Below are 20,961 nucleotides of genomic sequence, written 5' to 3'. Positions count from 1 at the left end.
AAAGTCGCTTTAACAAAAAAGTGCTTTATGGAATGTTATCATGACTTAAACGCACGGGAAGTTCTTAAATAATCTATCATTCCTTACCTATTTCCAAATCAGAAATTAACTAGGCCGATTTCCGAGCCTTTTTACTTTGACGTCTTAAATAACTGGAATTTTACGTGCTGCTGCCTGCAACTGGTTCCTGCATAATTATTAGCTTTCTTTTGACATTTCATTTCCTTCCCATCAATCAATTGACTGAAGTCTAAAAAGGATCTCAACATTTTTAAAATCTGCCACCCGTTAAAAAGTAAGCCTAGCAGAAAAAATCGGCATGTGGCCCAAAACAAAAGTAATCTAAGGCATTAATTTTAATGCAAAACGAATTATGTCATCTTGTATAGAAAGCGAAGCGCTTTCTACTCAGTACAAAATAATTTCACTGGGTATTAGCAGAACGAAGACCTTTAAGTGGGGGGTCTATCCACATTTCCCTTGTACTACGGTGGGGGTCTGAATTTGCTTGTTCCTCTTGAGGGATAGCTACGAGTCTAACTTCATTTTCAATTCTACGTTATTCTTTGTGTCGAAGTCGTAGGAGAAAACATTTTGAAAGGAATATAAATAAGCTTAATTTGTTTTTCACTTGATAGGTACTTTGAAAAGATTTTCGTGAGTTGTAGAGGATCATGGGGCGAGAGGGATACGGGAGGTGGGAGGGAAAAAGCCGGAAAGAAAAGGTAACAAATATACATTAGGTGGTGGTCACTGACATTCCTTGTGTCCTCTCCCCTAATTATTTCGGTTTCTTTTTTGAAAAGCATAAAATTGCCATATTTTTTTTTACGTGAAATGTGAATTGAACGTTTATTTTCGTCACCTTCCTACTTCCTACTTACCACTTGCTATAAATAGACAACTCCTTGGAGATTACTCTCCCTTCTTAAGAACTGACGCGGGTTAAATTGGAAATGTTGAATGAACCAACTATTGGATTGGCCGAGACTTTTAATGATAAACCAGAAGTTCAGTGCACATGTGATGTTTATTAATTTGTGTATATTAACCTTGCACATAAATTACAGGCGAGAGTAGCAAAATACAGAAACCTGCAAATTGCTGACAAGACATTCTATAAAATGATTGTTATGCGATAAACAGGATAAGAGCAAGACTAGAATTTTTAATACTTAACGTTCAAAAGTATAAACTACAGGTAGTTTACGTCATCTGATTGCAATATGTGTGGTTAAATATTTACTGTTATCATGCGTAGTTGTGTTCACCTCCGAGAAAAATAGCGGCTCGTTTTCCAGAGTTTATGAACGGCTAAATTTATCTACAAGATCCAAAAAAATGCAGGAATGCAAAAAAAAAAAAACAACAACGACAACAAACAACGGAAATTCCCCTAAATTTATTTCGGCAGTATCTGAAAGAAAGACAATTGGATGAAGACTAGCTTGTATCATTAATGGCTATAAGTTCTGCTTTCGTCTTATTTATTTTTCTGCAAGAAAGCGCGCAGTTCCTGGATTCCGAAAGTAATTGTACAAAAAAAAAAAAATCAGTGATCGAATGGTAAAACAATTATTGAACTCAGTTATTGCAAATTATTAAATTCTCAACCTCGGATATTGCATTTCTAGCTTTCTGATTGGTTCACTGAATCCCGGTTATCAGCACGTATACCTATGTTTGCCTTTCGGGAAATGAGTGCGGCAAGTGCCGCTCAGCGCAAAATGTTTCTGCGGGAAGCAGAAAATGGTTGAAAACAGCAAAATTGGCGGGCTTTTATGAACAAGAAATAATCAGCGGTGCCATAGAAATGCCATAGTAAAATTTACTGCGCAAAACAAAACGATTGATGCGAAAAGTTTAATTAATAATACTTGTCAACGCACAACAAGAGCGAGTGAATAAAGTAGAAAATCAGCAAATAATTTACGAAAGAACGGCAAACTGACACAATTTCACTCAGTTTACGTCATAAAATTCGGCTCAGCACTTCTGTTACCTTTCAATCTTGGTAATCCTTTTGTACTTCAATAAACCTGTTCCACTTTAAGCTCAATTTCGTTTAGCAGTCTTGATGACAGCCGTGGAGCCGTAAGCAAGTACAATGTAAACACTTGCTTCGTTCGACTTGCACAAGACGTGTAGATCCCAGAAAAGCTTTTGCTTCGGATCATTCCGTAAATCTTAACTGTTGTCGCAATTTCTAGGATATATAGACGACTTTAGAGGAGACTGTTCGATGAAAATCTTGGAAAGAAAACTCTCTCGCTCGCTTTTCCCGTGTGTTTCATTCAACTCAAGAAGTGAACACCGCGCCACAAATTTTCCCGCCTCCTCATCAGTACTATTATTTCCTTTACTTCAAAATGAAATGCCCAATCGATTTAAACTTAAAGGAGAATTTAATAAAACAATTATTTTATTCGCCCTTGTTGGATACGAGTCGTTTTAGCCAACTCGGGGCTTCCCGCCGAGTTGGCTATTTACAACCTCGTATCCAACGCGAGTCATAGAATAATTGTTAAATATCGCAATTTGATCGCCACTAACAAATAACGATATTTTGCTCAACCTCGTCCAGTAATTGTTTAATATTTATCCTTTATTTTTCATTCTTTCATCTTTTAACTTCATTCATAACACGCTGGATTTAGAATTACCACATTATTGCTGCCATTTCAGCCGGCAAAAATAGAATCAGAAAATGAGAGGACATGATGACGTTTTTGTCGCCTTGGTTAATGTTTAGAAGAAACCTGTTTATAGAGAAGGCCTGGTAGGAGAGTTACCCTCCATACCGTGCCACCTCGGGCGAGAGAGCTTTTCATAGGTTTCTTTATAAATAGCTGCGAACCGTTTACACGAGAAATTGTAAAGTTGGCTCGGCGGTAGGGTGGCCCTGGGTGGAGGGTCACTCGTTTTGAAGGTAGGGTGACCCTGGGGAGCGAGCCAACTTTTTCTCCATATAAATAGTATGGTTATTTTTGCCTCGCCTACCAGGGACAAGTTGACACATACGGAGTATGCGCAAACGCTAAGATCAGCAAAAACAAAATTGCAGATAAATTGAAGTCAGCGGTAAATTAGTCCAAAAAATGGTCTTGGTCGACGATTCAGCGTTCCTGATTTTAGAAAAAAAGCAGCCATAATAGATGTTTCAAAACAACTCTCGTCAGTCTTTTGAACCGAGAGGGCCAAGTTTTGGCTCGGTCAACAGGGACAACTTTCTAAACGCTTGACAAAAGATGGCTCGGGGAGAGGGTAACCCTCCTACCCGAGACAAATCTCCTCCATATAAACAGGCCCTTACTGTCTATTTACATTATCTTTAACGTTACAACTGTGTTACTAAACAAGATTATTATTAGGTGCGTGTTAAAATTAAACTTAGTTTAATTGCATGCTCGGAAATGTTGCAGTTATGCCAGAAGCTGATGTGTCGCGCTTTAAGCATACCACGCATACACGTCAACACATGTTGTGCCACTGTTGTTATCTTCAGTGCAGTCAATCAAGTCCTGCCCGTACCATATCTGCAATTCCTGGTTGAGTGAAACGGAATTCAGATGGGACACGTCGCTGAAAACGAGCTCTGGAGATGTGTGACTAGTTCCATCAAGGTTATAATAGCTGCTTTTGTTAAGACACTCTTCTTGACTGGTTGTTGGTTTCATGTCTCCAGGAGGTGGCAGCACGTATTCTTTACTGGTATTTGTGATGATAGTTAGTAAGCCGTCGTTGCCATAACTTTTTTTGAATGTGCAACCCCAGAAGGATGCACTATCAGCTGAGTTGCATTTGATCGACCCCGATTTGTGGACGAGCTTCATGGCTTTAAGACGTCCACTCTTCGTGATGTTGAAGGCACCATACTGGTTACCTCGCGCTCCAAAGCAAACTGGTTCTGTGTTTATCTTCTGCCAGTTCTCTTAAATTACCAAAAAAGACCATTCTTAGTATAAATTTTTAATAAAAGCTAAATTTTATTTAAACTCTAAACGTGAACATTAATTATAATAGACAGCCATTGATGATAATCGATGAAGAAAAACAGTCGTGAGATCGATTGCTATTGAATGCAAGTAGCGGAGCTCCACACCAAAGAAAATTCAGTAAACCCATATAGAAAGAAAACATTGGCTCTGGCGACATCGTACGTTCACCCGCGCTCCCATTCGTACAGAATCTGGAGGAGTCATCATTTATTCTGGTCTGTGAACGCCAACACACCCACAAGTTTTAATGAATTAAATAATTGATTAACTTGTTTATTTATTTATCGAATAATCAATTAATTAATAAACTGGCATGGGAGCCTGCCATTCCAATCATCCCTTGGTAAAATCTGCTCTAGAGAGTGCTATATAAGAGGTTCAGGGTTATAAAATAATCTAACAATCAACTAGAAGGTCATACCTTTACAGCGAGCCAGGATTGTCTGACCATTCCCATCAGAGTATATCCAGTAATCCCCGTTAACCATCTCATCTCCTTCACTGGCCTTGATTTCACTGCAAGATTCGGCAGGAAGCTCCGAAATAGAACCAAGAAGCACTGCGCGATAAAAGAATGAAACTTTACTGAAATCAAATATATGCTGAGATAATTGCTACTGAAATGCTAAAAGGAAGAATATTACTTACAACAGATAGCCTTGTAGTTTATTGTACAGTTAACATTTTCTCAAATCGTGTTTACATATATATTATAACAGGGCCCCAATTCTCGCGCGTTACTTTGTCACTGTAGTCATGGACATGAGTACGAGGTTGGAAATCTCGATCAGATCTAATGATGTGACCGTTAGTGTGGCGCGTCAAATTTTGCCTCAAGCAACGCGATTGCCAGACGTTACAGTCTAGATATCGCTTCTTCGCATTCGTGTAATTATCATGCTCATTAAAAATGGAGGCTTTGTTCCTTGACCTAATGCAGCTAATGGTTTGTACAACGGAAGAAAATATTTGTTCACCCTTCGGTGCACCCAGTATATAACTTCATTTTAATTAATTAGTTTATTAATTCATTTACTGGATGCATACATGGATTTTCGTTTGCATGTTTGTATATAGCATGTTCGGTATTGTTGAAACATTCTGCGAAATTTGAAAGATAGGTTCAAGACAAGATTGCATAAAACACATAACCATAAGAAGCCAAGGCATAAGAAGCCATGATGTGCTTTCAAAATGGCTGCCTTGTTGCGCGGAAAACAAAAACAAACAGAAAGAAAAAAGTGTACCTCTATTGAATGCCCGTTTCATGTAGTACCTTGTCCGATCTGGAATAAAATCTTCTGGTCTTGCTTCCTTAGTTCTATTGTTAAGTTCGCAGACTTTTTGACCAATATGGAAGTTAAAACTTTGGCACGTGACTTCTTCGTCGCACCTCAAAAAGCACTCGTGAGGCCATCCAACCTTGTACGTTTTGAACGTGTGACCTCTGAGGTACATATCCCAAATGGAGTATTCCCCTTGGTGACATTGGCCAGCAGCTTCAAATATACCAATCCGGTACATCAAAAACGCAACTGAGATCCAGAACTTTGGATTCATATTGGGTTGAGTGTGTCAGTGTCTTTGCTACAACCAAAGTAAAAGGATTTAGTAACAACAGTGTTTGACGTGGCAAATCCGGGACCTTACGAACCCACGACAACCACACTGACGACAACATCGACTTAAAATGAATTTATATTTTACTTAAAAATACCGCGATTATCCTAATTTATTATTTTTTTTGGTGCCAGAACTAATCTCTAGCTGAATATGTCTGCACATTACTTAATTCAAGCTAGAAACAAAAAATTCGCCGTCGTGGTTCACGTTCTTCAGAAATGGCAAAATGTGCCATTTTTGAGTCTAATGCTTGCGTGCGCTTTGCGCATGCGCATTAGACTCTTTGTTATATGAAAAAAGCTGTTAGCAATCCCAAGGGAATGGTTCGGGATCGATAATCGTTCGCTGTAATGTAGAAAACAATGATCAGCTGCAAGAACGGACTCCGTACGGACACGCACGATTAGTTTCAATTAAAAACAGCCAATCAGCGACACGTGTTCCCACGCATAATTAAAAGTTCTTTCTCAAGTCACGATTATTCAACACTTGAACAGGACGTAATAATTTTCCAGTTAAGACATTTGTAAGCTTTTTGTGAAAATAAATCTTCGTTTTCAGTTCAGTTAAGCACTTGTGTTTTCGTCTTGCTTAAAAAGCAAGACGTCTTTGAGAAAAAATATTTCGACGGCGACTCGCGTTTATTTACACAATGCGACCAAATATTTATTTTGTTTTAAAAAATAGAAAACTTTACCTCGTATTTTGTATTTAAGTCATTCGAATTTTGACCAATTTTTTCTTTACAGTGCAAACAAAAACCTTCAAAAATAAAAGATGTGCATGGATAAATGTAAATCAAGTTACGGTAAATCAAGTTGGCCGCTTTGCAGTATTACACTGTCCCGGCCTTTGCCATACACTGAAATCGAATTTCATGCTTTTACGACTCTCAGAGATCTTAAGTTCTTCTTACAGCTAGAAAAATCATAAAATGGTTACATTGATATGGAAGTGATGATTCGCGAAATTTGTACATCATGATAAACAGTCTTCGCTCCTGTGTATGGTAGCTCGATAATAATTGCCTAGTTTCCAGCGTTCAAAAGGTCATCATTATATTGACGTGAGCATTTACACCCGTTTTTAGGAAAATCTGTCACTAAGTGCTTACAGTACAATGGAGTAACAGTCACTATTTCAAGTGCTTTTATTGCAAAATCTGTTTCAAGAGTCATCATCAAAATGGTGAAAAATCTGAAAGAAAACGATGTGAAGTTCTTCAACCCTTGTTGTAATGAACATGCTTTTTGTAAATCGTCACGCAATCTTGTCCAAATGTTTAATCGTTTCTGCTTTTACAGACAATACGGAAGAAGTAACATCAACTCCTGTTCATACTTTAAATTTTGTGAAGCATATAACATTTATGACTGTTTCGTTTTCATCCATAATCATCCACGATGCCCCTAGCTTGCTATAAGCATTTTAAATTAAACTCCCGAACACAAACCTCTAACCAATTTTAACCGGCTTACGAAAACCGCGCAATCTGTATCACTATGCCATACGGCATTAGACTCATGTCACCCTTGATGACCTATTTTTATGTTTTGCAGAGCACGACTAAGAAATGTACCAAGATTTATAACGCGCGTGCAGAGCTATTGTTCTGCTCATTAAATCGCTCTCGTTGCCGTTCCTTGTATTGTTTGTAAATCATTTTTTCCGTATAACAGTATGCTTTTGCAATGCTGTAACGTTTTGTGGGCAAGTTGCTGTTGTTGTATCTTTTTCGATTCTATGATGAAGGTCAACTTTTATGGATCAATACAACAACTCTATCTCAGTTGACACAACAGTTATAGTATGGCACAGATGCACAATCAGTGGTGAACAAGTAATGACTATTTTTTGACATTACAAGTCACCAGAGCAACAGTAGAACCTGTACAAACACCCTAATTTTTCGCTTTATGTGCTTATAATTTAAAAACGAGCTCGGTGACCCCCTTTTTTATTATGGAATGATGGATCAGCATGTTAAGATACAACTTTTGGCAAAGTTTAAAATAATTCTGTACATGTTATTTTACTTTTGGGGGCCGCTAAAGAATTAAAGAAAGCAGAGAAGAAACGATTTTGTTAATCCCAAAATAAAGTTTCAGTTAGTATATGGTTTATCAGCTAGAAACTTTAAAATGAAATGAAGCCATCGAAACGTTGCGCTTCTTCGTAAAAGATTCTCGAAATAAATTTTATTTAAACTTCTTGGAGTGAGCGCTACTGGAAAGGCGTAACGTACCGGCTTCTAGCGATTGCAAAGGTTTTGTAAAAGTGAAATCGAAGACACTGGTCCAGTATAAACATGTAAACTCCTGACGCAATTTTCTTTCGGCTTATATGCTTACGTTTTGCACTTTTTTCTTTTCAATGAGTAAAGGAATACTTCTTGCACAGAAAAGACATTAACGAAAATGGTAAAAAACTAACTGACCTTTCGCCGGCCGGTGACGACAAAGATCCCTTGATATAAATGCCAGTAAAAGGGAACTCCTCAGAAAGAACAGGGAATTAATATTTTATTAGAAAGATCGATTCAAGAAATAACAAAATATGTTAAGTCGAGGAAAAGGTAATTTAAAGTTTAATTTCTTATTAGTAAGTAGCGCATTGAGTGAAAAAAAAAATGAAATTTTGCAGCGAAAATTCTTTATTTTTAGAAAATACTCTATTTAGTGATAATTAAACTTCAGCGCGCATTTTTTAAAATAATCTATCATTTTTACCTCTTACCAAATCAGGAATCAACTTGAATAATGCCGATTTCTGAGGACTTTCTCGAAAGAACTTCCTCAAAATTAACGTACTGCTTACTGCTACTGATTTTCTGTACCATGCTTATTTGCTTTCTAATTTTCTGTCGATAAATCATCTCACTGAAATTTTAAAGAATCTCAATATTCTTGTGATCTGCCACCCGCTAAAAAGTCACCTTAGAAGAAAGAATAATTCTGCAATGTGTTGGGAAATTTGCCTGAATTCCCTACGCAATTTTTAGTTTTAAGACGGAATCCGTTAGGACTTCGAGTATTAATTGGACCAAAATGATTTACATCTTATTGCAAACTTCTGTGTTACTGTTTCAAATATCTTACATAAAAAATCATTTCTAACGACACCAAACATCGAAAACAAATTTCGAAGTTCTACAGAATTCCACGGAATCGCTTAAAAGACGATTTTACACCCGTAAGATTTCACCTATACTTTACATGGTTCTTGTGAGCTCTGATAAGAAATTTTTGTTGGTGTTATCACGAATAATTACTTACATCTTTAGCTTTTAAAAAGGGTAGAAAATAGCGCAATAGGATTTCAATTATCCTGGTACTCGATTTTTGTCCAACTAAAGTTAATAATACTCAAATTCGTGATGGATTCCGAACTAAAAATTGTCAGCGGTGGGAAAGCCCCTATTTGTATAATTCTCTAAATATGCTTCATTCATCTTACCTTTTTTCGTGGGGTGGAAATACCCGAGGTCCTTTACGTGTTGAGATCTGAAAAATTTTCTTAACTTCAAAGCGATCTTAAAGTTAGTGAAAGGCCGCGCAAATTGTTATTACCTTTTTTTCGTCATTTATAATTTAATTACTTTTTAATCAATCCATTGGCACTCTAATTCAGCCTTACTGTTTAAATGCAATGAAATACCTTTTGTTTGTTTTTTATGTTGTTTTTTTTTCGGTAGGGTAATAAAATGCTAGTTTGAATAGTAAAATCTCCCCAACTTTTAAACCAGGTTAACAATCTTCCACGCAATTTTAAACGCAAGCTTGCTATAAGATTATGGTATTCCAAAACTTTTCGGCGGTATTGCTTTTTTGCCGAACCGCAATTCAAGATCAAAATTACCGAAAAATTCCGCATGAGAAATCGGCCAATACGGCAATGCCTGACCGCAAACCGCAATGCTACCCTCATTAAAGAAATAAACTAATTAAGCAGGTAAGACAAAGCTTAGCTGTGTTAAGATTGCTTTAGGTAGAATTCTAGAAAAAAATATATGCCCTTTTCTACATTATATTTGAGACATGAGTAAGAGGTCCTGCATGATACCTTTGGTTCTTTCAGAATTGAAGTCTCACTGAATACCGTCAACAAACTGATCTCAAAATTAGTGTACTAGTACTTCTTTATTTGCATCATTTTCATAATTTCATTATTTTCGTGTATTTTTTCTCAATCAATATATTTCGTTTGGATTGGAGAGAAAAATGCCCTGGTTTCTTCATTTAATTTTATGGACGATAAGGTGTCATTTTAGTGGACAGACTGCAGTAAATGAATAAAGGTAAAAACAGTCTATGTTTATTCGTTATTAGTAATTTAACAATCGGGAGTTGGCTTCCCTTGTGACCCATCATTGCTTTCGTTTGGTAATTACTGAAGCTTACTTGTTGGTTGTAACAGCGAACCTTAATAAGTTATTAATAAGGTTGCAAGGGGTTATTTTCGTCTCCCTGTAAGCAATTTAAGTCTGACAAACACACTACTCAAACTGAATAATACTGTTACGGTCCCAAGCTCAAGCAAATTTACATGCATCGTTTCGATTTTATGATAAACCAACGGCGATTTGAAAACGAAGTCTAGTCTCCGAGATACATCTTAAATAATATAAAAATAATAATAATAAAGTTTTTGGGCGCATTTAAAAAACTCAATGCGCTTACATTTCTATATTAAAAGAGAGGTTAGTTAAAACGAATATAATGTAATAATTTCCTAAGACACTAATAAATAAAATAAAAATGTTAAAAGCCGATACGAGTTAATTTGCTTAATCGTCACAGCTGGTAGCATTTACAAGAAACTCGCGCGCGAGTTTATATCTGTACAAATATTAATCGGGTTAAAAGATAAATCGATTTACGTGTATTTTGAGGCGTTTTGAGGCCGTTTCTTCGGGCGATTTTAAACATATCCCTGAACTGCCTAATTAATTCCTAATTACCTTTCTTCATTTTGCTTTTTTCTATGACAACCTAATTGCAATTCGGTATAAAGTTTGGAATCTCATAAGTTATTTATGGACGTTGTTTATGGCGTTGTAATAATTGAGTTAGGGCATGATTATATGGCGAATTTCAGCCCGGGCTGAAATTTCAACCCGGTTTGCCGGGCTGAGATTTCAGCTCGGCTTCCAAAACAAATCTTCTTGAAAAGACGTTTGCGATTACATGAAGAAATTTCCAGCTCGGTTTTTGAAACCGGGCTGGAAATCTCTTCCCGGGCAAACGGGCTGAAAAACCTCTTGTAATTGCATTCAAATTTCAGCCCGGGCTGAAAAGTAAGCTAACGGATGCGCAGTGATGGTTTTCAACGAAGGAAGTAGCGGTCACGATGAGTTTTCAGTTTTAAAGGTGTTCAGTGTTCAACCCGGGCTGAAATTTGCCATGTAATCAGGCCCTTAGCCATCTCCCCGCCATGTAATTTACTTATAACTTTCTTATTTAGTCTTTCTTTTTTGATTTTGTCTATTTTATAACTTTGTTATCTGCTGGTTTATAAGAATAATGATTATATCAGTCATGTAATGTTTCTAACCTATAAGAAATATTGGTAAGCGCTTTAGGTTAATTAGTAGAAATGGCGCTATATAAATAAAGATTATTATTAATATTATTATTATTATTTGAAAGCAGCGTTGTCTCTAATGAATGCATCCGGTTCTGTTATAAACCATTTTACCTAATGTTTTGTAAAGAAAGAATATTACTTGAATTCGTCCTCTGATATTTTGTACATTTTAAGAATGATGACTTCATGCTAGGTTGCACGGAGTTGGTTTGGTCTCGGAAGAGAGATTATTGCTCAGGTGAGATTTTCATACATTAGGGTTTTCCGATTTAGCGGAATTTCGCACTTATTTTCCGCGCTAAATGAATCTGTGAATTAAAATCAATTTTGATAACTTTGTTTTTAACTCAAAGTCACTCAGTACTTTTGTTCTGTAACGATGCGTAGTAGTAATAAGTTGGTCAGACTGCATTTATATTAAATCATGTAAAATTGTTTGATATAACGGTCTTTAGTCGAATGTCCTTTATTCGGAACAAACTAGTATAGACATCGTAAGCAAAGACTATCCGGGACCTCAGCTGGATTTTCTATGAGGGTGAATAGTTTGAACCGCGCACGCATCCCGATACGAGTACATCGTTTCGCCCGAAACTTATCATCGTTTCGCCCGAAATTTCGCCTGGGATATTATTTTAAAAAGAAGAACAGGAGCCATCTTCTCTTTAAACTTAATGTAGTGTGCACGTCTCGGCTTCGACCGTACGGGTAAAGGTGGATTTCCACTGACGCGTAAATATTTACGTACGTAAAACGTGCGTAAAAAAAGATCAGTAGGCAAATTTCCACTGTCGCGTAAAAAGTAATAAAAAGCGTTTCTTTTTTACGTGCGTTGAACGTACGTAAATGCCCGCCATCCTGAATCATCAAGTTGGTGAATAGAGTGTGTTATTGGCGGCCATATTGTAGGAGTGAAACAATAAATTGTTTTTCCTTTGGGAAAAAAATCATTAACATTTTTATGCAAATATCTTGTTGTTTGACTCTTCCAACATGGCTGCCATGAAAACAATTTGTACCACACGCTAGTAAAAGAAATGCGTGAATATGGCCAAGAGGTATTTTATAAATACTTCCAAAAGACACCATCAAGTAAAAAAAAAGATTTGAGGGGACCTTCCCGGATTCCCGGTTCAAAGCCTACGTGACCTGACGCCAGGCGTTTTCTTTCACTACTGCGTTCGCGTAATTTGGTTCTGTAGTCAGTTCTATAGATTATTGCTTGAAATGTTCGGACTTTCTCGATAAAAAGTGCTTCTACATCTGAATTTTTCTCATGTAAATCGACGGGAATTTAAAACAAGATGGTTTTCCACATGGTAAGTGGTGTCATGTGACAAAATCCAAAAGTATGATTGGGTAAATCACTGCGTAACCGCAGACAGCCGCGAGAAAAGTTGAACTCAGTTCAACTTTTTTTAAAACACTCGCGAACGCTACGTAAGTATACGTGCGTGTAACGTACGTAAATACCAGGAAAAAAACGTGGCATTGGAAATTGGACAACGTAAATTCGACGCACGTAATCACGCGCGTAAAATTTCATTTTTACGTACGTTTACAATTTTTACGTACGTAACGCGCGTCAACAAAAACGCGACAGTGGAAATCCACCTTAAGGAGAACCTCAATTTACGCGGCCAAATCCGGATAGTTATTATTGTTATTTCCGTGATAAGGCATCCGTTCAACGACGATAATTGCTTGAATGTGCAACAAACAGACGTGAACTTTAAAAAGGAAGCCAATGCAAATCGAGACTAACTTGATCAACAACGTGTGAAAAACACGAAAAAAGTTTGCCTCGCAAAAACCGTTCTGGTGGTTATCGTGAAAATTTCATTTATTATGCCCGGTTGAGTAATAAAATGCGTGTTAAAATATCGTGCTTCCTCGTGCTGATCGGCAGGGTTTCCCGAGCTACAAAACGCCCAGGCTCGTGCATTTCTCACTTTCCTTGTGTTTGGCAACCCTCAAAATGACAAGAGTCACTGGTTTTTTAAATGTTACAAACAAACCCGAGAGAAGCCAGAGGTCCGAGAGGAGCTGCTAAAATGGTACCTCAGTTTTGACAACTAAAAACTGATTTTTTTCGACAGTTGACGGTAAAAAGACGTTTGACGTTAAACCACGTTGAGACGCTCCAGTCAGGGAACTGGCTATGGAAATCTTGTTTGACTTGTTTCAGTTGAAAGAAATATTCCTTGCTCGAATTCTTTGTTGAGCAGAAACGTTTATAATTTACAAGTTAGAATGAAATAAACTGATTTGAGCGCTGTACTGATGTATTTGTGCAGAGCACGTTATCATGGCTCAAAAGTTTGAACTGAAGAAATCGCCATTTAAAGGGTATAAACAACTCATTTTACTTATCATTTAAAGTCGGTTAAATGATTTTCACGTCCAGAAATCCTTGAAATGGGCATATTCCACTTCCGCGGATCTTCCGCTAAATCGGAAAACCCTATTTCGTAAGTCACAATTTTACTTTGAAATCTGTAACTAGCTAGGAAGAAAAAAGAGTTAACTAAGACGTAAATGAACTCAGTAACTCCAAACCCTTCTATACAATAACTGAGAGAAAACTAGCACGCTGATTGGTCGAAAGTTATGGTCGACGAGAGCAAAGATCATAAACACAACGGAACCTGTGACGCAATGTAAAGCAAATCGATAACAACTTGAGAAATTGTCCCAATTTTTCCAGGAAACAGAATCCCGCGAAGTCTAAAAAGTAAGCTGGAATTTGGGACGAAATTTGAAACACATTTGTCGGTTTCAAGTGAAAAAGATTGCAATCTTTCGCGCTGCCACGCACACGCGCAATTTCTTACTAATTAATTCTCGTGTTTAATTTCCTGTAAAACAAATGGACCAAATTATTTCAAGGTCAACACTCTAATATAAAAAAAAATAAAAAGTAACATTATTTTCAAGATTGAAAGTTTGTTGAATGTCACGTTGTTAAAAGAGTTACGTTTTTAATATCATTAGATGGCATTCAAGTATGGGTGATATTATGCGTATGTACTAATCATCAGTAAACAACTTCACGCGAATCGAGTCCGATTACACGTTAAGTGATCTGACGGCTCGAGCTCTTTTATAAACAACATTTCATAGATGATGCAGCCATATTTATTCCGGCACTTTTTGCGAACGGGAAAATTGTCTGTGATGGTTGGTTTCTCGACCCCCTGTTGTTGTTTCATGTGTTTTCCAATCAAAGAACTTGGGCTTGTGTTTTCGTTAACGTATTTATATAGGTATTGATTAGTGAGTCCGGCATAGTCAATTTCGCACAAAACTGGCAAGAAAGTGGCTAAGAGAAGTGTCCCTCCATGAACTTTGAACAGCTCTTTGAATGACTTTCTTGACAACCTGTTTTATGAACCACGGTGGATTGGCTAAGTTCAGCGCGCCTCAAAACAACAGTACATGTCAATTGAGATCGATCAAAGTGGATCGAAGTGCAGCAAGAAAGTACAAAATCTTCAGAAGAAAGCATCAAAGTGACGATAAGTGGCATGTATGTAGCATTACTTCCTTGTTTCTTAACTTTGATGCGCCTAAATGTTGGATTATGCGAGCTTGTGAAGAACTCTTTACGTTCGCAGCTGTATTTATCTTTGTTATCTCTACATTACCGAACTATATGGCTTTGAAAATGCTCCAAAGGTGCCTAGGTGCCTTGTCTTTTTGCGAATATTTTGATTGTTATCAATAGATTTATGCTAATTGATTAGTTATTTCGTACCAATTTTGTGCCAAATTAAGGCAAATAAATGGCTTCTGTGTTTCGGTGAATTTTGATGAAATAGCAAGAGTTCGTTAAGGCACGTGTATAATGGTCCTCAACACAAAAATATTGAAGTCCCCAAACATTTTGTGTCTTTTTTATGAAGTTTACTGGTGGATTTAATCGCCCATGTAAGAGTGATGTTTATAAGTTGTTGTTCATGGAGTTATTTGGCACTTATTAAAGGCTATTTCCAACTGTACGAAATGTGTACCTTCTAAAAGATCATTTGAGGAGAAGAAATCAAATCAGACAGTTGAAGTAAATTATTGTACTTAAAGCCTAATAACCACAAAGAACCGTAATGCAGTGAATTCTATTTTTAGAAGTCTTTTTTTCTACCTTGTGGGACTGGTCACTCAATTAAATATGCATGAATTAGTGAAATATGCTCATTTTGCAAAAGTGCCATATCTTGAAGGGAATCAAAAAATATTTTTAAACTAAAAGTTCACAATTACCAACATTTGTGCCAAGTTTGAGCAAAATCGGTGATTAGAGCTGTATCACCTTCTGCCTGGTTCTCTCATGGACACACTCATAACGTCGGGTACACGTTTCGGCCATTTCTACAAGCAAAACACGTTTGTTTGATTCCAAAACGACGCCATATTGTTCTGCATGAGAACGAGGCTACGGTCGGCAAAGCGATACCCACGTAACTGAGTTCGAAAAAAAAACGACGCGATAAGTATGCGTTCCCCTTCGTCGAACCGTTCGTTTAACCGGTCCCTACCATACTTTTCATTTGAGCTGCCTTTAAAATTATTTAAACCAGCAGAAAATATAAGAAAAAGTCGACAAGAAATAAACTTTTTTTCAGTTCGCGTTATTTTTTATTATTTTTATCATTATTCTTAACAGTTAAGAAAGTTACAGTCTTTTCACATTTTCTGTTACGTTACAACTGTTACCAATTTTACCAAACAAGATTAATATTAGGGGCGTTTACGTATACTTTTTCGGTGACTTTCTTTAAATTAAACTTAACTTTAGTATTCACTCCAGCTAAATCAGATTTTTTTTTTATTGCAACACACAGAAAAAAAATATATATAGCCTACTTACAGAACAAATCAGATACTGATCTGTTTAGCTTTAAGCATAAATCGCATACACATCAACACATGTTTTGCCACTGTTGTCTGCTTCACTACAGTCAATCAAGTCCTGTCCGTACCATATCTGCAATTCCTGGTTGCGTGACACATTCAACTGAGTGGTCAGGCCGCGGTAAACGAGCTCTGGAGATCTGTGGCGAGTTTCATTAAGACGGTAAAAATGTTGTACGCCACACTGACTGGTCGCTTTTAAATCTTCAACGGGAGGCAGAACGGCTTCTTTATTGGCATTTGTGATGATAGTCATTAGGCTGTTTTTGTCATATGTTGGATGTCTGCAGCCCCAGTAGGATGCACCATCAACTGGGTTGCATTTGACCTCCCCCGATTTGTAGATAAGCTTCATCCGCTTAAGACATCCGCTCTTTGTGATGTTGAAGGCACCATACTGGTTACCTAGCGCCCCAAAGCAAACAGGTTCTGTGTTTATCTTTTGCCAGTTCTCTAACGTTTGTCAAGAAACAAAACAAAACATCACATTACCCCAGTATAAACAAACTAAATTGCGAAATCTGAATCTAAATTTTAAGCTCTAAATCAGTATTTATCGAAACAAAGAGCGCCTGACCGAAAGTTAGCCGGGTAGAGGATACCTAATTAGATGTCAAGTAAAAGCACCGCTGCATGCTATACAATTACAAAGTAATACCAATACAACAATGTTTCAGATATCAAAAGATAACAGATGCAAGCTAAAAATAGGTCAGACCATTATACTTGGTATAATGTTTTTCTTGTGAGAGATTGGTTCTCTTATATTGTCTTATTCTTCTGTATTATCTCCTGGAGTAAATACAAATGATAAAACACTTTCTTTGTACAGAAAGTAACGTTTATATATATTGAAACTATAAATTCACGAAAGCAAACAGAAATTAAGTAATGCAACTCGGTTATTAATATGGAGACGGTAAAAAAATGAAAATATTTATAAATTAACTACAAACCATACTTTCACAGCTCGCCAGGATTTTCTGACCATTCCCATCAGAGTATATCCAGTAATCCCCGTTAGCCATCTTCTTTCCTTCGCTGGCCTTGATTTCACTGCATGATTCGGCGGGTAGCTCCGGAATAGAACCGAGAGGGACTGCGTAATAAAAGAATGAAACTCCTTAAGGAAGCTAGTAACGGTTTCCAGCACTTTCCAGCTCTTATACTTTCATGGGCCAGTGCTAGAAATATTTATTAGTTGCTGCTGCAATTATAGTACCAAACAAATGTCCAATAACTGCTGAACAAGTTGTGGTCATTTTTCATAACGTCACGGGTAAGCAAAGCAACAGTAGAATCTGTTAAAAACACCATAAATTTTCGTGCTGATCATTATTCCATCATGAAAATAGCGGTCACTGAGCTCTTTTTTTTGAGTTTTAAGCACTTGAAGGAAAAAATAAGGGTGTTTTAACAGGTTATACCGTTGCTATCGTAACTTGTAATGTAACATGAAAATAATCATAGCTTATTCATCGGGCATCTGTTTAAACTGTTGCGTCAACTGAAAAAGAGTCGTAGTATTGATTCTTCAAACTTGATGTGCTGAAAAATGCAGGAAACTGTTTTAAGCCACCTTAAAAACCGTTTTTCGCAAGATCATACTGGAGAGTCATATTTATTTTATAAGGCGCTAATTCTCGCGCGTAACTTTGTTATTGCAAAGATATGAATGTGTACGGACAATTGGAGCTGCAAATCGCGAAACGAAACGAAACGGGGGATTTGTTCCTCAAGAAAAAGTAACTGAGGATCGATTTTTGAAGTCTGAAATGCGCCGTATTGGAGTTACTGTTGGCCCAACATGTTTACTACCTTGCATGTGTACGTTGGTCAATGTTAGAACAGTATAAACCTGATTGAAGAAACGTTGACCCATGAAAAGCATAAACTATGAAGGATACAACCCGTTTGCTGCGATGTCTGAAAAATTAATCCCCGTCTGTGACAAAAAAAGGCATCATGGTATGACAGGTTGCATAAATCATGCTCTTAAGGTGCTAAAAGAAGAAAGCATCGTGATTAACGGAATATTACTCAGGTTGCCAATGCTGTCTACCCAGAATACCATTCCGTCTTATCGTTCATGGTTAATGCTTTTCACAGGGTCAACATTTCTTCAATAAGGTGTATATTATATATATATTTACTGGATGCACGGATTTCGTCCATTTGTTTGCATACAGTAAGAGTTTTAAATACGCCCATGACTAAATTGGCTAAAACACGTAAACTGCCATTCTGAGCCAAAACGCAGCTTTAGTTTTTCAAAATGGTCCCGTTTCTGCGTTCGAAATGACAAACAAACAAGGAGAGAAGTTTACCTCTGTTCTTCACCCGTTTCATGTAGTACCTTGTCCGATCCGGCATAAAATCCTCCGGTCTTGCTTCCTTGGTTCGATTATTCAGTTCGCAGATGTTTTGATGAATGACGACGTTGTAGCTTTGACACCTTAATTCTTCGGCGCATTTGAAATAGCATGCTTCTGATGAATCAATCTTGCACGTTTTAAACGTGTGACCTCTGAGGAACATTCCACCAACAGAATATGTCGCTGAATTACCGCACTGGCCAGCAGCTTCAAATATACCAATCCGGGACATCAGGAACGCAACTGAGAGCCAGAACTTTGGATTCATACTGGGTTGAGTGCGTCAGTGTCAGTGTGCTACAAGCAATGAAAAAAACAGTAGAATCGAAAAACAGCTTTCTAAAACAATGCATGCGTCATTATTAGATATTAGGATTGGTCATTGTTTTGTTTTGATTATTGCTGTAACTCTCTTAGTGGTATTGATAGCAATTAGTAAGGGAAAACGTTTTCCATTTTGTTTTGTTTTTTCAAGTTCTTTCAAACTTTTACCACGGTGTTTCTGTAACGCAATAGAAACACTTGAAACGTTTTTTACTTGTTCTCCAAAAGTTAGCTCGGCTTGCAAAGCGTTTCTATCGTCTCTTTATAGACAATTCAGTAATTCTTATATAAACGGGCTTCTGAAACAAAGAAATTGTAGTTTGTACCGTCTCAAGCTTATTTAGTTTACACACATACTAGTTTCTTTTTTATCGTAAGCTCACAATAAGTGCCGAATAGGAAGCCTTGCTTGATGCTGACCATAGCCGTAAAATCTCATAAGTTATAAATGGCGTTCCTTTTAACTCAATCTCACTTAACCTTTCCAGATTCAGGCATTTGGTATTTTCATATTATGTTTTTAATGGGAAGACATTGGTATTTTAATATGTAAGCTTTTTTGTACATTCTTAAACCTTTTTACTCTAAAACCTTTTAAAACTGTTAATTTGTCACATGTAACGTCAATGGCGAAATCGATAAACCTATTCATAATGTGTTCAAAGAACGTGTCGCAAAATACTTACTTTCTAGGGCCGCGAAAGAAAGATAGCAGAAAAGAGAGGTTCGTTGTATTTGCCATTCCAGAAACGCATTTCTTTTGCTTGTAAAAAATTAATCAGCTTTTGCTATTAACGTCTGTTCCTTAAAAGAGGAAATTAAATTGTTTCCTTTTTCTGCTTTTAAAATAAAGTTAACGAAAAATTATTCTCAACCAACAACACCAGTCTTGCGCTTCTCCGTTAAAAATGGGAGTTTATACAAACTTCTTGAAGCGAGCCGCACTAAAAAGGCGTTTGTATAACAATCGTCCCGCGATTGCTGATGTTTTGAAAAGTGAGAATAATATAAAAGACACCGATCCGACATGAACATGTATTCTTTACATAAGAAGGAATTAAATCTTTATTTCCAATTGTGCATATTTCTGCACGCGTGCTGCATACTTTTTTATGTTAGTTTAAAGGTGACTTCGTTGTCAGTTATCGAAACTGTATTCATTTTTGTTTTTCGCTTTGTTTAGCTTTAACACAGCCCCAAACAACAAGTTTCTCGGACTCAGGAAGCAATTTTTTCCGGCGCATTAGCTTTCGAATCATACTTCTTACCTTCTTCAGTAAGGAAAGGTAATACTTCTTGAAAACTGAACGAGATTAACGTGAATGCGTGCAGGCAAAATTAACTTACCTTTCGCCGATGACGACAAACATCTCTTGATATGCGAGTAAAAGTGAAAAGTGAAAAGACCATTATTTGTATAATTTTCTAAATAAGCTTCATTTACCCTACCTTATTTAGTATTCATCGTACCTTAAATATTAATGTTCAAAGTTATTCTCTTTATTGTCTAAACTTTGTAAATCTAAGGCGACGGGATTATATAAAATCTCCCCATATCTTCTTCGTAAGTGTGCTGATTTAGTCGCCAGTTCTCTTTGTTGTTCTCTATTCTCTCAAGTGTTTTTCGTGTAGAATTTAAATCCAGTAATAAAAGTAATTCCACTATTTAAACAGAGAGAATGTTCCGACTTAAAATAATTATCGCCCCAGTCGTGGCTCAAGTCTTTGAGAGAATCATATAATGATCAGTTCTTTGAATTCTATGATTCTATGAATGCTTTATTGAAAAAAAAATCTAATTTCCAGTAATCAGACATTCACTTTACTCTATTCCACTGTTACTGCCTTGCTCAAAGCCACAGATAATTGGGCTTTCAATGTCGATAAGGGCAACATTAATGAAATTATTTTTTCTTAATCTGAAGGAGGATTTTGACACTGTCGATCACTTCATTTTACTATCTGAATTAAGTGGCAGTCTCTGTAAAAGCGGCCGTCCATCACTTTTTCGTGTCGGGGATTTTTTCCCTCATTGGCGAATTATTGAGTATCGATCTTAAAGGAATGTGCAAATATTGCAAATTACCTTGTATGCTAAGCCTGGTCCTTGGTCCTTGTATGCTAAGCTTGGTCCTTGCAAATTA

The 20,961-nt window shown here is 36.9% G+C and overlaps 1 protein-coding gene across 1 annotated transcript; it reads right to left on the bottom strand.

The window, feature by feature from the left end:
* Positions 1-3,449: 3,449 nt before the first annotated feature.
* On the bottom strand, positions 3,450-18,761 carry LOC144630218 (uncharacterized). The gene is made up of 5 exons (XM_078488549.1): positions 18,446-18,761; positions 17,080-17,217; positions 16,143-16,571; positions 4,420-4,557; positions 3,450-3,931 (listed from the first exon to the last, which is right to left on the bottom strand). Exons 1-5 carry the CDS (start codon positions 18,759-18,761, stop codon positions 3,450-3,452), a joined length of 1,503 nt encoding a protein of 500 aa, XP_078344675.1.
* Positions 18,762-20,961: the final 2,200 nt, after the last annotated feature.

Source organism: Oculina patagonica, chromosome 11 (genome assembly GCF_052425735.1).
Source record: "Oculina patagonica isolate OP01 chromosome 11, crgOcupat, whole genome shotgun sequence".
NCBI classification, from domain to species: domain Eukaryota; kingdom Metazoa; phylum Cnidaria; class Anthozoa; order Scleractinia; family Oculinidae; genus Oculina; species Oculina patagonica.
This window is presented reverse-complemented; position numbering and strand designations above follow the sequence as displayed.